Source organism: Crinia signifera, chromosome 2 (genome assembly GCF_055691185.1).
Source record: "Crinia signifera chromosome 2, ASM5569118v1, whole genome shotgun sequence".
Taxonomy (NCBI): Eukaryota; Metazoa; Chordata; class Amphibia; order Anura; family Myobatrachidae; genus Crinia; species Crinia signifera.
The window spans coordinates 281,535,909-281,552,709 of record NC_139218.1 but is presented as its reverse complement, the minus strand read 5'-3'; the positions used below and the strand labels follow the sequence as shown (position 1 = coordinate 281,552,709).

Here is a 16,801-nt window from a genome sequence, read left to right as displayed (position 1 = left end):
CTTAAAATATTTCTTTATGTGTTTTTCAGATTTGGATATGGCAATTGCATACTGGAATTTAGTATTGTCGGGAAGATTCAAATTTTTAGATCTTTGGAATAAGTTTCTGTTGGTAAGTATCATTGGTACTGTTGGTGGAGGAAATTCGATGCTGGGTCTAATCATTCATGTGGATATTAATTTGATGTCAAACGCGTACCTAAACATTTGTTGCAGACCAGATTAATTATAATGTACTCTAACATAGAGCAAAATAGAGGTGCTTGGCATATTTTTTGGTCAAAAAATACGGTACTTGTGTAGTTTCATGGCGCCGTGCGTCTTGAGTCCCCTTCGGGGCTCGCTTGCTCGCCCACGCTGCGGGCTCGGTGGCTTGCCACGCTATCTAAAATCAACTCCATGCTAACATGGATAGTGGGGGTATGAACTATCCATGTTGGCATGGAGTTAAGTTAGTTTATTTTAGATAGTTTGTGGCGAGCGTAGAACCCGGAAGTAGCACGGCGCCATGCTGGCGCCTTGAAACTACACAAGTACCAAAAATACTAGCCCACCAACCAGAGTTCGGGCTATGGTGCTTCCTTAGTTGGTGTGACCTGGCTGCTTTGGAGCATCATGTTGTCAGACTCTGTGTAGCACATTATGTTTTTACCACAATGTAACACTTTTAGTAATCTAATTTGTGCCTTTCAATTAAGCAATACTTATTTACGCATAGCTCATATGGTTTCATTTATTTTTAACATTTACGAACACTCTGGCCTCTCACTAGTGTGATGCCTTGGGGTGGATGGCCTTTACCAGCTTGGTGGGGTTCTGCACCCCAGACTTGACTTTTAGTGTTAGGCACCCACCAGAGACTAGGTCATCTGGGAGCTCGTTGGTGTGTGATCTTTGGCCGCTAGATTACAGAGCTCAATATAGTTTATCTGATTAGCAGTGCTTGGTATATTGAGTGTGAGTGCGCCTCCTCACCCCCGTCCTTATCTGACCATAATTACCCAACAGGTTTCTTTGCTAATGGAGTTTTGGGGGGAAGAAGGGATGTTCAGGGTCCGCACACGTTTTGTCCGATATAGACAAATGTCCCAAAAGTCATTTTTAGGGAGGTAAATGAGACGCCTTTTTTGTGGATTTATGGCGATGGGTGCTATCCAGGCAATATAGTGGACATAGGAGCAAGAAAGAAAAAGGATTGCGCTGTGGATGCACACCGAAGAAGAGACCAAAAGTTTTTTGGGGGAGAGTAAATTACCCCAAGATATTCTAAAATTTAACTTTTATTGATATTTTGAACTAAAAAGAAGGGAGACCGGCTTCCTGTGTAGATTTCTCTTTCAATGGTCCTGGTGACACAGCTCAACACTGGGATGTAGGAGGGTCCGAAGGAGCCAGGCACCTATCCTAAAGCTTTAGAGGGTAGGCTCCTCCCCTACTGCATCCCTGGACTCTTCAGTTTGTGTTAGGTGCCCACTGGAGTGGGTGCTATTCTAAAGGGCTGCAGGAGCAGCCGAAGAATTAGAGTAGTTAGGGGATTTTTATTGTTTTATTAACTTTCACCCTAGCTAGGTAGGCACAGTGTGAGGATTCTCATAGTGAATCCTCACACTGCTTGCGCAGCAGGAGCTGACAGAAGCGCGTCCTGTCAGCTCACTGTGCACAAGGGAGACACTGTCTGGTCCCCCTGTGCAGCGCTTATAGCCTTTTCTAAAAGGCTGCCTGGGCTCCGGAGTACCCTGAAACCGGCTCCACGTTTAGGTGGGGATCATGGGGGACAGGCGCTCCGTGATGGCGGCGGCCATTTTATGCGGAGCTTACACGCTGAGCTCCTAGATGAGAGGACAGCAGCGTTGTGACAGGCATGTTCCAAGTGATCCCCATTTGAGGGGGAGACACTGGAACTAGGAAATCCTACCTAAGGAGCGGCTTGCTGGGGGTGGTTGGCGCCAAAAGGTCACGGACCCCGCAGCAGCAGGGACCTGTGGTCTCTTCCTTCACTCTGACTTTGGCGCCTTTCAGAACGCTTGCAGCGGAGCTGAGCTGGCTTACTGATCCTGGCAGAGTGACTTGGATTTCCTGGGCATCGCTTCCCCGCAGTTGAAACCAACAGACAGATAAGTGATTGGGTGCATTGCCTCTGTATAAACGCTTGTACATTGTTTGCACTGTGTATACTGATAGATATACATTTATCACTTGCATCATGTCTGAGCATCAGGCTGTGGTTTTGGGGGAGGGAGCCCTTAATGCACTGAGCGCGTGCAATGTTTGCACACAAAAGTTTGTCCCTGAGCAGACAAGGGGGGCTTATGTATTACTTGCGCTGATGTGAGACCCATGGGCAGTGATCCCCATAGGGCAGAGCATATGGAACCTGCGTGGGCCAGGGCCCTAGGCAGGTCAGTAAACGCTTTGGTGCAGCTTTTGGACAGGCAGAGTGATGGGCTGGTAGAATCACAGAGACCTATGCCATCATCTCAGCAGTCGTCTGGCTCCTTGCCTCTTACCCAGGCAGATCCTGCACTTATCCAGGTGATGCAGGATACTGCAAAAGGGATTAACAGGTTCAGTGAAATGCTGGACAAAATGGATGAAAATGTGGCAGGGACCCCTAGAAGGTCTTATGCTTTAACTACTGTGGTAGATGAAGAGGAAGGAGAGTATACTGACATCCCCTGGGATCAGGGTGATGATTTGGAAGAGAACTCTGCTGCTGGTATAGAGGATCTCATTGTAGCTGTGAAGCAGGCTTTAAAGCTGACTGTGGAGGATAAGACTCCTGTTAAAGGTGTTTTTAAGCGACAGCGGAAGGAGGCTGTTACTTTTCCTTCAGATGAGGGGTTACAGGAATTGTTAGAAGGGGCTTGGAAAACTCCTGATAAGAGGCTTCAGATGCCAAAACGATTCCTAAATCTGTACCCCATGCCAGAGTCTCATGCGGAGCTCTGGGAAAGGGTCCCAGTTGTGGACGCTTCAGTGGCACGTTTGTCCAAGGCTACTGTATTACCAGTACAGGGCGGTGCAGCTTTTAAAGATTCTGTGGATAAAAAGCTGGAGGGAAACCTCAAGGCTATCTTTGAAGGGGTGGGGTTTACCTTACGACCCCTTATTGCTTCAGCCTGGGTTTCTAAGGCCATGATAGAGTGGGCTGGTGAATTATGCACCATGCTACAGGCTGACCCGAGTGCATTACTGCTTGCAGAAAAGATTAAGGCAGCAGCAGAATATGCAGTTGAAGCAGAGGAGGAAGCTATTAAAATGGCAACCCGAGTGTCCACAGTCTCCATTAATGCCAGGAGAGTGCTTTGGCTTAAAGCCTGGGAAGCAGACAATGAGTCCAAGAAGGCTCTGGAAACATTAGCCTTCAAAGGAAAGGTACTCTTTGGTACCGAATTAGAGGAGATTATAAAACAGGCCACAGGCGGCAAAAGTACATTCCTGCCGGCCTCCTCAGCAAAGCAGACATCCAGATTTTCTGCTTTTAAGCCGTCCTTTCGGCCCTCCCCTAGAGGTGGTGCGTCCTTTCGAGGACAGTCTTTCAGGGGAAGGTTTCAGCCCTCTAGAGGCAAGACACAAAAGTCAAAATTTGGCTCTTTTCACAAGAAGCCTGCCAATAAAGGAGAGGATAAACCCTCTGCATGACTGTCAGGGGCTTTGCCCGACAGTGACAAAAGTGGGCGGGCGTCTCACACTATTCAGGGACGCTTGGGCTTCTCTAGACCAGGATGCCTGGGTGCTAGACATCATAACACAGGGTTACAAAATCCCTTTCAGAGGGCCACCTCCGAAGAGGTTCATTCCCACATCCTTACCAAAGGAGGCACGGCTGCGTACAGCTCTTGTGAGAGCAGCGCACTCCCTTTTGGAAAAAGGGGTGGTGACACTAGTCCCCAAGACAGAGTGGAAGAAAGGCTTTTACTCCACGCTGTTCCTGGTGCCCAAACCAGACGGGTCTTTCAGACCAATACTAAATTTGAAGTCTCTAAATGTTCATTTATGGGTAGACCATTTCAAAATGGAGTCTCTACGGTCAGTACTCCTGAGTCTGGACCAGGGAGAATTTTTGGCGTCCATGGATGTCCAGGACGCATATTTGCACGTTCCTATACACCCGGAGCATCAGACCTTGTTGAGGTTTGCCATAGGAGACCTGCATTTACAATTCCGGGCGTTACCCTTTGGGCTAGCAACCGCGCCAAGGGTATTCACAAAGATAATGTCAGTAATGGCGGCGGTGCTGAGGCTCAGGGGAATCACAGTAATACCCTATTTGGACGATCTCCTGTTCAAAGCAGAGTCAGCAGCCATGCTGCAGAGTCACTTGGCAGAGGCCATCAGTTTTTTGCAGGCTCACGGCTGGATTTTAAATTTGCAAAAATCTCAGTTGGTACCGTCACAAAGGCTCCAATTCTTGGGAGTCATACTGGACACCCATCTTCATCGGGTATTCCTCCCGGAGGTAAAGGCCAGGGATCTGGTCACCCTAGTCCAGGAGATTCTCAGGGCTCAGAGCATTTCAGTATGGAGGTGCCTCAAGCTCCTGGGGAAGATGGTGGCGTCATTCGAGACGCTTCAATTTGCCAGGTTCCACTCTCGGAGGTTCCAATGGAACATTTTGTCAGCTTGGTCAGGAGACACTTTGACCATGAAATCCGAGATGATAGTGCTGTCTTCGGACACCCGAGAATCCTTGAAATGGTGGACAGAAGTAGATTCCCTTCAGTGGGGTCGGTCATTACAGACCTGGGACTGGTTGATAGTAACTACCGACGCCAGTCTCAGGGGCTGGGGGGCAATAGTCCTGGATCTCAGGCTTCAGGGCCTGTGGACGGCAGAGGAATCAGCGTTACCAATCAACATCTTGGAGCTGAGAGCTGTCTGGAAAGTCATTTCCTTGGCGGGAGACAGGTTACAGAACCTCCCTTTGAGGATTCAGACCGACAATGCCACAGCTGTGGCGTATCTGAATCACCAGGGAGGTACACGCAGCAAATTGGCCATGTGGGAGGTGTCCAGAATCTTCCTATGGGCGGAACAGAATGTTCCAGCTGTATCGGCTATATTCATCCCAGGAATAGAGAATATAGAAGCCGACTTCCTGAGCAGGGAGGAGATCAAGGAAGGGGAATGGAGCTTACACCCTCAGGTGTTTCACCAAATCACTTCGATGTGGGGAACTCCGGATGTGGACCTGATGGCATCCAGGATCAACCGTCAAGTGCCCAGGTTCTATGCCAGAACAAGGGATCCACTAGCGGAGGCAGTGGATGCCATGACTATTCACTGGCAGGGAGATCTCCTTTATGCATTCCCACCAGTACCAATGTTACCGAGACTTCTGAAGAAATGCAGGGGCAGAAGGTTCCAGTGATCTTAGTGGCCCCGGATTGGCCAAGGAGATCCTGGTACTCGAGGCTTCAGAGGTTGTCTGTGGACTCATGGCGTCTACCTCTGAGACCAGACCTTCTAAGACAAGGCCCATTCAATCACCTGGATTCAGATCGATTGATTTTGACGGCCTGGCTATTGAAACCACCATTTTGAAAAGAAAAGGGTTTTCTGAGGCAGTAGTACAGACTATGATAAAAGCCAGAAAAGCTGTATCTTCGGCAAATTATTATAGAGTCTGGAAGACTTACATTCGATGGTGTGAGAGAAGAAAGGCTCATACATCTCATTTTAAGCTATCAAGAATGATGGAATTCTTACAAGATGGTTTTTCATCGGGCCTAAGCCTTCAGTCACTGAAGGTGCAGATTTCGGCCTTGTCCATCTATTTCCAGAAAAAGATAGCCATTTTGCCGGAAATTCAAACCTTTTTACAAGGAGTATCCAGGTTGAAACCTCCATACAAGCAACCAGTAGCACCTTGGGATCTATCACTGGTTTTGGAATGCCTTCAAAAGGCACCTTTTGAACCTTTAAGGTCGGCTGACTTTAAGTTTCTCACGTGGAAGCTAGTGTTTTTGTTAGCAGTAGCATCTGCTAAAAGAGTTTCAGAATTGGGAGCTTTATCATGTAAACCTCCCTTCTTAATTTTTCATGATGACAGGGCTGTTTTAAGAACAGTGCCTCAGTTTTTACCGAAGGTGGTATCTACCTTCCATTTAAATCAGGAGATAGTTCTACCTGTGTTTCAACCCCCAGAGGGTTCTAAGAAAAGGGACAAGTTGAGAACTTTGGATGTTGTGCGTGCCTTACGCATATATGTGGACAGAGTGAAGAGTGTCAGGAAGACTGACACTTTGTTGGTATTGTATGACGTACACAAGATTGGTTGGCCTGCATCTAAGCAGACTATTGCTAGGTGGTTGCGGTCTGTGATAGCCTTTGCATACACCAAAGTGGGTAGACCAGTACCGGCCAAAATAAATGCGCATACCACCAGGTCAGTTGCCACCTCTTGGGCGGTTCGACATGGGGCCACAGCTGAGCAGGTTTGCAGAGCTGCCACTTGGTCATCTGTTCACACATTTGCCAAATTCTATAGATTCCATGAGTTCGCGTCGGAGGACGCATCATTCGGGCGAGCAGTGCTGAGAGCTGCAGACCTGAGCGTACCCTCCCAAAGGACCGGCTCTGGAACGTCCCAGTGTTGAGCTGTGTCACCAGGACCATTGAAAGAGAAAAAGGGATTTTTGTAAGAACTTACCGTTCGAATCCCTTTCTCTGATATGGTCCTGGTGACACAGCGATCCCTCCCTTACGCTCAGTAAGTATGCCAGAAGTTTCATGATGTTCATGTTAAAATGGTTAAAAGTTAACAGTTTTCTGTTATAAAATGTGCATATAATATGTGCAGGCGTTTGTACTGAGTTAATGTATTCCAGTGGCTTTGAAAGATGAACTGAAGAGTCCAGGGATGCAGTAGGGGAGGAGCCTACCCTCTAAAGCTTTAGGATAGGTGCCTGGCTCCTTCGGACCCTCCTACATCCCAGTGTTGAGCTGTGTCACCAGGACCATATCAGAGAAAGGGATTCGAACGGTAAGTTCTTACAAAAATCCCTTTTTTTTATATATAGAATCACACAGGGTGATCTCCTTCTGAGACTTGCGAAGTTATTAAAGAATTAAAAGGACTTTAGACATATAAACATGCAACATACATTTGTGACGTGCATGAGCACGAAAGAAAGAAACGTGATTTTTATAGGGATAAAAAGTTCCCCTAAAGCTGGCTACAAACGATGCTGTGAATTAGTTCTGCTGTGTTTTTCTGGATTTAATTCCTTAGTCAAAAAGGGGGATGTTTTCATTGTCCTTATTTTAGGGGTTTTGATTCCCACTCTCAGGGGGCCTGTTATGTCTGTATCCTGGTCAGAACTTCATATCTTCTAGATAGTAATTTACCTATTATGTGGTTACGTGCACCTTTAGCTCTCTCTTATGGGGCTATTTGGTGCTGCTTGAAAGGTGTTTAAGCAGTTTTTAATTCCATATCATATATGGGCCACCTCGTATAGATACTTTCTGATACTGGGAATGGTAGGTACCAAATAATTAGTTATTCGTTGGTTTCTCAGTATCCCTTGTTCATTATATACCTGGGTGGCTATTACCATTTGATGTTACACTTTTTATTTTATCCCACATATAGGCCACCTTGCATTGCTTTTATCCGATACTAGGAATGAATGATATCCAATAACTAATTATTGGTTTCCTAGTATCCCTTTATTCTTTTATGCCTGGGTGGTTATTACCATCTAATAAGTGTTTTTTTGAAAAAGTATATAGCCACTGATCATGCCCACTATCTTTTTTAACCCTTTTACTGTTTGGCCAGTGTCAGAAAGTATCTATACGAGGTGGCCCATATATGATATGATATGGAATTAAAAACTGCTTAAACACCTTTCAAGCAGCACTCCTACTCGAGAATAGACTACATGTTTCTTGACAAATGGTCCTTACAGCAAATTCGTAAAGTTAACATTCTTCCTATAACCTGGTCAGATCACGCTCCTCTGGTTGCTACATGGGACCTTAACCATACTATTCAAGCCCCTAGACCTTGGAGATTTAATAATTTCTTATTATCTTCGGTAGAAACTACTCAAGCCATTCAGTCCTCCCTATGTGACTTCCTCCGACATAATAAACCAATTAACCAATCAACTTTTGGTGTGCTCTTCAGGCGGTAATCCGCCAGATTGCCTCCAGACTTAAGCATCAAGAATTTGCAACACAAAAATATTTAGAGGCTAGAATCCTCCTACTGGGGACTAAACACAAGTCCGATCCCAATAACTCCTCCCTTTTTCAGGAAATATTAAAACTTAGAGCAGAATTGGAGACCTATACCCTGCGTAAAGTTAATGCAATTATTGCCAAACTCAGAATTTATGTAGAGGGTAATAGGGCATCTCGACTTCTGGCTAGTAAAACTGAAAGGCAAAGAAATACGACCTTCCACTAAAGCGCTTAACAGCGCTGGTGCCAAATTTACTAATCCTGTTGCATATTTCCAACACCTTTTGCGGACTAATATGCACGTCTTTATAATTTAGCTAATGGCACTTCCATTCCCCAGAATTAATATCGGCCTTTCTTTCTGGATTATCCCTCCCTACCCTTTCAGCCCAATCCCTAAATTCCCTCAACACCCTCTGGTCGGAGGAAGAAATCCGTCTTGCCATTAGATCATTAAAAAAAAAAGATAAGGCCCCAGGACCAGATGGCTTCTCTAATAATTTTTACACTGCCTTTCAATCTACCCTTATCCCGGTCCTTTTACAGGTGTATGACTCTGGTGCTACATAAGGATCCTTTCCGCCAGAAATGCTTGAGGCCCGTATTATCATATTAAACCTGGTAAAGATCCAACTTTTCTCCAAAATTACAGACCCATAGCACTGCTGAACACTGACATTAAAGTATATGCCAAGCTAATTGTGAACAGATTGAACCCACTGCTTCCTAGTTTGATTCACCCGGACCAAGTAGGTTTTGTCCCTGGCCGTCAAGGCACAGATAACACCCGGAGAGCTCCTGTTATTTTAGAACACTATACGTTCCGACTCCTCCCTGATAGCACTTTCTCTAGATGCTGAAAAAGCCTTCGACAGGATTCATTGGGGCTATATGAAGGCAGTGTTACTCAAGTATGGCTTTTCAGGACGTTTTCTCCAAGCTATTCTTTCACTTTATTCATCCCCAAGTGCCCAGGTTTCTAGTAACGGCTTCTTGTCCTCCCCATTCCAAATTAGTAATTTGACAAGGATGCCCCCTATCCCCGCTAGTGCTTGTCTTATCAACAGAACCCCTTGCTGAGCACATAGGCACCTCACCCCTCCTCACTGGCCCAATTATTAATGGTTCTCGCCATAGAATGTGTCTGTTTGCTGATGATGTCCTGCTCTTTCTTACCGATCTGGTGATGTCCCTCCCAGAGTTACAGAATATCCTCCTGAACGTACTTAATGGCCTCCCTATATAAATTAAACACTGCCAAAAAAGAAGTTCTACCGCTGAATATGCTACCTGTAACTTTACTCCACCTGCAATCCAAATATAAGTATAGTTGTCAAACCGGTTCCCTACGTTATTTGGGTATCTGCTTATCAGCTACTGAAGAGACTCTCCTTGAGATTAACTATGGCCCCCTTTTGAAACAAATAACAGCCTTCACCAAAGACTGGTTGTCCCATGGGATTTCCTGGATGGGTACTGTTAAAATGACAATCCTCCCTAAAATTCTTAAGGTCTATCCCCAAGCTCCTCCCACCGTTTTGGCTCAATAAATTCCAGGCTGCTCTTAACAAATATGTATGGAACAATGCAAATCCCAAACTTGCAAAAAAATACCTCATGATGTCTAAGGAAGTTGGTGGTCTATCATACCCTAATCTAGTATTGTACCAGCTGGCATGCTTGATAAATCAAATTAGCGACTGGTTTGGTCCCTCTAGCCTTAAACCGTGGGTGGTTCTGTAATTGAGCATGTTAAACTCCCTTTCCCTGCTGGACTTAATATGATGCCCACCTAAACCTAGACCATTTTTGCACAGGCTTCTAGAGCTTCATTGGACACTCTTAAAGCATGGGACAAATTTTCTAGATTTCTGTTGTTAAACCTGCCATCACCTAATTTGACTTTACTAGGCCTTTCCTCCTTAATCCCCAATTTGAACTTGTCCCCATGGTATAACAAGGGCATTAAAACGATCAGTGACCTTTATTCTGGTGCTGTTCTTATGTTCTTCTCTCAATGGGTGTGGTATGGGACTCCGACAGTTGGTATCCCTACAGTCATTAGCCCGACGTCGGGATCCCGACAGACAGCATGGAGAGCGCAAAAAAGCCCCTTGTGGGCACGGTGGCTTGCTAAGCGAGCCACCTATTCTATTCTCCCACTATGGGGTTCGTGGACCCCCACGAGGGAAAATAGCAGGTGGCCTTCGGGCACCCGGCTGTCTGCGTTTTGACAGTCGGGATCCCGACGTCGAGTAAATAACTGTCGGGATCCCGACTGTCGGGAACCCGTCCGGCACCCCTCTCAATTACAAGCTTCCTTCTCCCTCCCCGCTGCTGATTTTTATAAATTAGACACTGGGTACAGTCATACCCTCTCCTGTCTGACTCTTCCCATAAAGTTCCCCCTCATATCCTTTCACCCCTTTCATCTGCTTACCATCTCCGTTTGGTACTCCCTGTTGGTAACCTCTACGCAACCCGATAAAACACAGCCGCACTTAAACTGGGAGCGTGATCTAAACTTTTGCTTAGAAGCTAAAGAATGGTCTAACCCAGTAGTTCCGAAACTTTTTGAATCATGGCACCCTAGAGCATCAAAATGTTTTGAAGGCACCCCTAGGCCAAATGTTTCTTACTGAGAAATTTAGGGGAAAAAAATATTAAATTAAGTGCATTGTGTGTATATGTCACAGTTTTCTGGTGAGGGACAGGATTTGCTTCTGTTTGTCCACATATATTATGGTTGGCAGCCACAAGCTCTGGCTTTGCCTGTTACATTGACCATCAATAACATGAATTGATCCTGGTTCACTAACCCAAGGCACCCCTGCAATTGTCCTGAGGCACCCCAGGGAGCCTAGGCACACAGTTTGGGAACCACTGATCTAACCTGTTCTCATCTGTCTTTAAAATGTCCAAATGTATTTCCCATGTCGAAATGTATATGAACTATTCTACCGCATGTATCTAACCCCTGCTAGATTACATAAATTCTCGCCTGCACAGTTTAATTTGTGCTGGTGAAGTTGTGGATCGGTGGGTGATGTTATCCACATTTTTTGGTCATGCCCACATCTCCGCTCTCTAGCTGAGATGTGTTGAAGACTCATACTGAAGACAACTGGCTTCCATATCTCCTTGTCCCCACCTGTCGCACTCCTACATATTTTCCCAGAATGTATTCCTATTCATAAAAGATACCTTATCACTCATATTTTTATCGCCACTAAAACCGCCATAGCACAGTTTTGGAAGCACCCTGCTCCAACCCCAGTGGACTTGATTACGGCTAAGCTTACTCACAATTATACTATGGAAACCTTATATAGTCGATACTCCCCTTCCAATTCCTCACTCCTACCGAAATGGTCTGATTGGCAGGAGTTCCTGGCAGGGGATGCGGTCATTTGTTCAACAGCATGATGGTCGACATGGGAAAAGGTCGACATGGGAAAAGGACTACGTGGGTCTAGGTCGACATGGGGAAAGGTCATTAGTTTGACAGGTAATTAGTTTGACAGTGTCTAGTTCGACATGGGGTTTTTTGAAGTTTTTTGAGCCGACATGTGCCGACAGGCGGTATTCCATGCCCTGCCATCCACTAGGGCGTGGTGGGAGAATAAAATAGTGTGCCGAGCGCAGCGAGCGCATGCGTTGCACTGTAAACTTCTTCCATGTCGACTGTGTTGACATTCAGGTAAAAAAAACAGTGAATAACCCCATGTCGACCTACACATTTTCGAACTAATGACCTGTCGAACTAATGACCTTTCAACCTAGAACAATGTCGACCTAATGACTGTCGACCATCATGCTTTAGACCAAATGATCCCAACCCCCTCTCAGGGTCTCAGGGGGTTCTTGACACACATCCCCTATGTAGCTGGACTTCTGTTTACTTTTCCCATTGGTGTTCTGTTTTACCCGTTTGCAATTCATATATGTATGTATTCCCACCCCAATGTTTTAAAAACCTAATAAAAATGATTTTTAAAAACTGAAGAGAATCATATAGTATGCAGTGTGGGGTGCGGCACTCCAAAGTATACGGTTCAAGCTGGTAGAAGCATGTTTATTAGCAATCAGCAACGTTTCAACGCCGCTATAGCGTTGTCATCAGGCTAAACACAAAGGGAAAAATAGAACACATACCTTTTATAGCAGCACCTGGTGGAAGACACGCCAGCCGGAGGCCGTCCCGACGCCGTCTTTGTGACGCAGATCTGTGACGTCAGCGGCAACCTCCGTCCTAGCGTGAAGAGAGATTGGAGTGTTCCCGTCACCAAGGGAACGTACATACATAGAACAGACAACACATACGTATAGACAGAAGGAAATAGAAATGTCCTATTATAAATAGAGAATAGGGAGATGATTATAGGAACAGTGCAAATGCAGATACAGACAGATTATGAGAAACAACAGAAGCATATATGTAATAGTAATTATGTCAAAACTAAAATCCTGGAATGCTCGTTAAGTCCATGGGGGGACACAGTGCCAAGTCTTCTAATCCATTTCGCTTCGCATCGGAGTAAAGCCGCTCCTCTATCACCTCCACGCATAGATGCTGGAATATGGTCAATCATCCGGTATTTGATTGAGGTGATACTATGTTTGCAGCTGGCAAAATGATGCGCAACGGGTTGTTCGATGGCACCGGTAGCAAGCACCTTCTTGATAGCTGACCGGTGCACTGCCATCCGTTCTTTGAAACTGCGTTCTGTCTGGCCTATATAAGACAGCCCGCAGGGGCATATTATTTGGTATAACGTGTACTGGGTATTACACGATAGTGTGTGCCGAATTTATAAAGTTTTTCCTGTTAGAGGATGTTTAAACTCAGGGCCAGGGATGAGGTACTGGCAAGTCACACATGAACAACTTACACAGCCTAGTTGTCTACTTTTGCTGGTATTCTTAAAGGGTGCTGCATCGGATTTCACTAACGTGTCTCTCAGATTTCTGGAGCGTTTGTAGTGTGTATATATATATACATACGGTGGGGCGGCACTCCGACAGGTGTACTGGCTGTATGTTCCAAACTATGCGTGTCGTCCCCCCCCCCCCCCCCCCCCCCCCACTCGTCACAACAAGTAAATAAAAGCCAGGAGACTGGAGGTATACCTCCAGTCTCCTGGCTTTTACTTAGCCGCCGTAACCCAGCTATATATATATATATATATATATATATTAGTGAGTTTGTTATAAGGCTTAAATTTGTGATTGTTTATACAGTCTTTGTGGTATTATTTTAGGAGCACCATAAGAGGTCCATACCAAAGGACACATGGAACCTTTTACTGGATTTTGGAAATGTGATTGCAGATGACATGTCAAATTATGATGAAGAAGGTATTGTCTTTTCTTTCACATTACTGCTATTTTGCTAACAGCAGTCATCGGTTTAATAGATAGCTTGACTTTTGCATAAAGTATCACTGCAAATTGAGCTTTTGTTATTGAAGTTTTGTTGGTCAAATAGATCAACAATCCCCATAATAAATATAAATCTTCAAAAATAAATAGACATTCAAGCTGCAGATTTAAGCCGGTTTCTGGGGATGCAGTCAAAATCCCGACAGGGTCAAAATCCCGAATGGGTCATAATACCGACAAGGACAAAATCCCGACAGGATCAAAATAGCGACATATAGAATGTACAGGTGAAACAGTCAACATGACTTTCCGTCAACAGGTCGCAAGGTCGACATGGGTTTTTTCACTGTTTTTTGACCCGACATGTGCCGACAGGCGGTATTTCATGCCCTACCATCCACTAGGGTGTGGTGGGAGAATAAAATATTGTGCCGAACGCAGCGAGGCACCGTGCCCGAAGCATTGCGAGCTATGCGAGGGGCTGCGGTTCACTTTCAACTGTGTCCATGTAGACTGTGTCGACGTTCGGGTCAAAAAACAGTGAAAAAACCCATGTCGACCTCGCAACCTGTCGACGGAAAGTCATGTTGACTGTTTCACCTGTACATTTGATATGTTGGTATTTTGACCCTGTCGGGATTTTGTCCTTGGCGGTATTATGACCCATTCGGGATTTTAACCGTCGGGATTTCATACCAAATCCGGTTTCTGAGTATTATTAGTAGACATTTATATGGCATCACAAGTGTTCCACCATGCCTTACATAAGGCAAAAAGTAATACAGAACATTACAGTAGACAAAGCATACGCACAAAAATTTGCACCACAGATCTCCTCCATACAGTATAATGGTAAGCAAGGTCAGAGGCAAAGGTAGGAACTGGTCACCTATAGTAACTGGAACACTAACCGTATAAGAGCCAAGAGGTAAGCGACCACAAGCAGACGGAATTCCGGAAAACAGCCAGTGCATAGGTAAGAGCTGCAATAGAAGTGCAGTAGAAGAGAGCTGAGTGAACAGGAGGGAGGAGGACATTGCTCCTATGAGCTTATAGTCTAAGTGGAGACAGATGACCTGAAGTGTGAGCAAGTCAGTAGTGACTTGAGAGCAGGAACTGAGGTAGAGCTGGTTAGGACGGGAGGGTGAGGTGACCCACCAAGTGTATGGGTTATGTGGTGGAAGGATTCACTGTTATGAACCGGTGGGATTAAAGCTATGCAAGGTCAGGGAGATCCTGATGGAGGTTGGGAGAGCATACCAGTGAAGCAGGTGGCACAAACTAAATTTTAGATTTGTGCATGAGGTTTGGAAAATTACGGAATGTGAGGAGTTTGAAGAGGAATCTGTAGGGGAATGGGAACCAGTGTGGATATGGAGCCACTGGAGAGGAAGCAAAGCGTATTACACTATAGTCAATGCCTTTCTTTAAATAGTCACATAGCATTTTGGACCCAAATGCTGGATCCACCCACCACTATACTTATGCAATCTGCAACACATCTTTCTTCTCCTGCACGGGGAAGGCATACACCTGCTGCTTTAAATTTGCATGTCCGTCTTTATTCTTTATTATATACATATCCCAGTATGAAATATGTTCTCATTAAATTGTGAGATCATCTGTATCTGGTAGTGAAGAGGAGGAGTATGATCACACTTTTATAACCACTGCCTAGGTTGCACTAGTTAGTGACTTGTTCTACAGAAAGGCCAATCCTGTTTTTTTGTTTGTTTGTTTTTCTTCTGTTTTTGTTGTTAGTAATGGTGAAATATTCTGTGGATCAGAAACTGGAATCCTTGACCTGGTTTGTTATGACTTTTATGTCTCAAACCTGATTTCCCATGATTCCAATTTTCAGGCATGTATATGTCATGTGACAATGCTACGAGAAGTCTAAATTTTGTTGAGCACTTTGGACATTCATAACGCTTCACTGCCATAGCACATCTTGTATGGTTTGTATAGTAGAATTTGTAATCTGAGAAACTGCATCTATTACATTGGGCCAGATGCACTAAGCTTCAAAAGTGATAAACAGCCAGCCAATCACCTCCTACCTGCCATGTCACAGGCTGTGTTTGAAAAATGTCAGGCAGGAGCTGATTGGTTGGATGTTTATCACTTCATTTTATCACTTTTGAAGCTTCGTGCATCTGGTCCATTGTCCTAATGGTTTTTATGGTAATGACGTTATGATGATGTAAAAACATTAGAATTTTGATTTATTAAATACACAGAATTGTCTTTCAATACTTTATGAAGCACCCCTGTTCACAATGGCTATTTTACTTTAGTGTGTAAAACTTTAAATCCTTCTTTTTCTTCCAGGAGCATGGCCTGTTCTAATAGATGATTTTGTGGAGTATGCAAGACCGTTAGTGACAAGTGGAAAGCGCAAACCTCTTTAACTATAGACTTTTGAAAAGAACTAGTTATGCTTTTGCCATTTCATTAGATAATGAACACTGTTTTGGCCAATTACTGAGTATGCGGCAGAGTTGCCTGGGCACATGGACATGGAAAATGCCACTGTCTGACTTCTGCCTTAGAACATTCTGGCGGACAGCTCTTGGACAAGACGAAAATAAGGCGCACTGGCTGGCAGTGGGAGAACTGGCTGTTTGTAGGACGCTGGCTTCATATCTTATATTGGTTGTATCATATAGGATGTAGAGATTGCATGATTTTATACTTTGGATCAGTTTAAATAGAGGCCATTTTATTAAAGAAGTCTAAGAAGAATAACTCGAGAGAGCATGCCATTCAGTTTATGAGCCAGAATAAACACCAGCAGTTTCTGAACAGCTGTATTATATTGTATCTATATAAAAAGCAGTATTTGTGTTATAAATTAAATCTCTAATGGAACCTTATGGCATGTGTTTTTTTTGGAGGGGGTTTTGTTTTTTGTTTTTTTTTATCACTAACTCTTTGATACAATTATGGAAATGGTAGTCGTAAGCCCAAATGATTCTTACGAAGCTAGTAGTCTGCTTGATGGCTTGAGCTATAATTCAGCCTCGGTTCTTCTGTGTCATCTTGGTTCAACTCTTCTACCTGAGAATCCAGGTATACAAATGAGACTGTACGCTCTTATGGGCAGGGATTCATTGTGACTATGTACATTTAATAAATATAAATTATAGTGTCATTTAGCCTTAATGTATAACTTTGCCTTGTTTTTTATTCTTTGTTTATTTAATTAAATATTCTTTAAACATAA

The 16,801-nt window shown here is 44.5% G+C and overlaps 1 protein-coding gene across 4 annotated transcripts in view; it reads left to right on the top strand.

The window, feature by feature from the left end:
- DCUN1D2 (defective in cullin neddylation 1 domain containing 2) overlaps window positions 1–16,801 on the top strand; it is a 27,802-nt gene extending 11,001 nt beyond the window's left edge. For all 4 annotated transcript variants that reach the window (XM_083168718.1, XM_083168720.1, XM_083168719.1 and 1 more), the window contains exons 5-7: window positions 30–112; window positions 13,455–13,551; window positions 15,907–16,801. In XM_083168718.1, coding sequence (XP_083024844.1) covers window positions 30–112; window positions 13,455–13,551; window positions 15,907–15,986 — 260 coding nt within the window. In that variant the 3' untranslated portion in view covers window positions 15,987–16,801. The remainder of the gene's footprint in view (window positions 1–29; window positions 113–13,454; window positions 13,552–15,906) is intronic.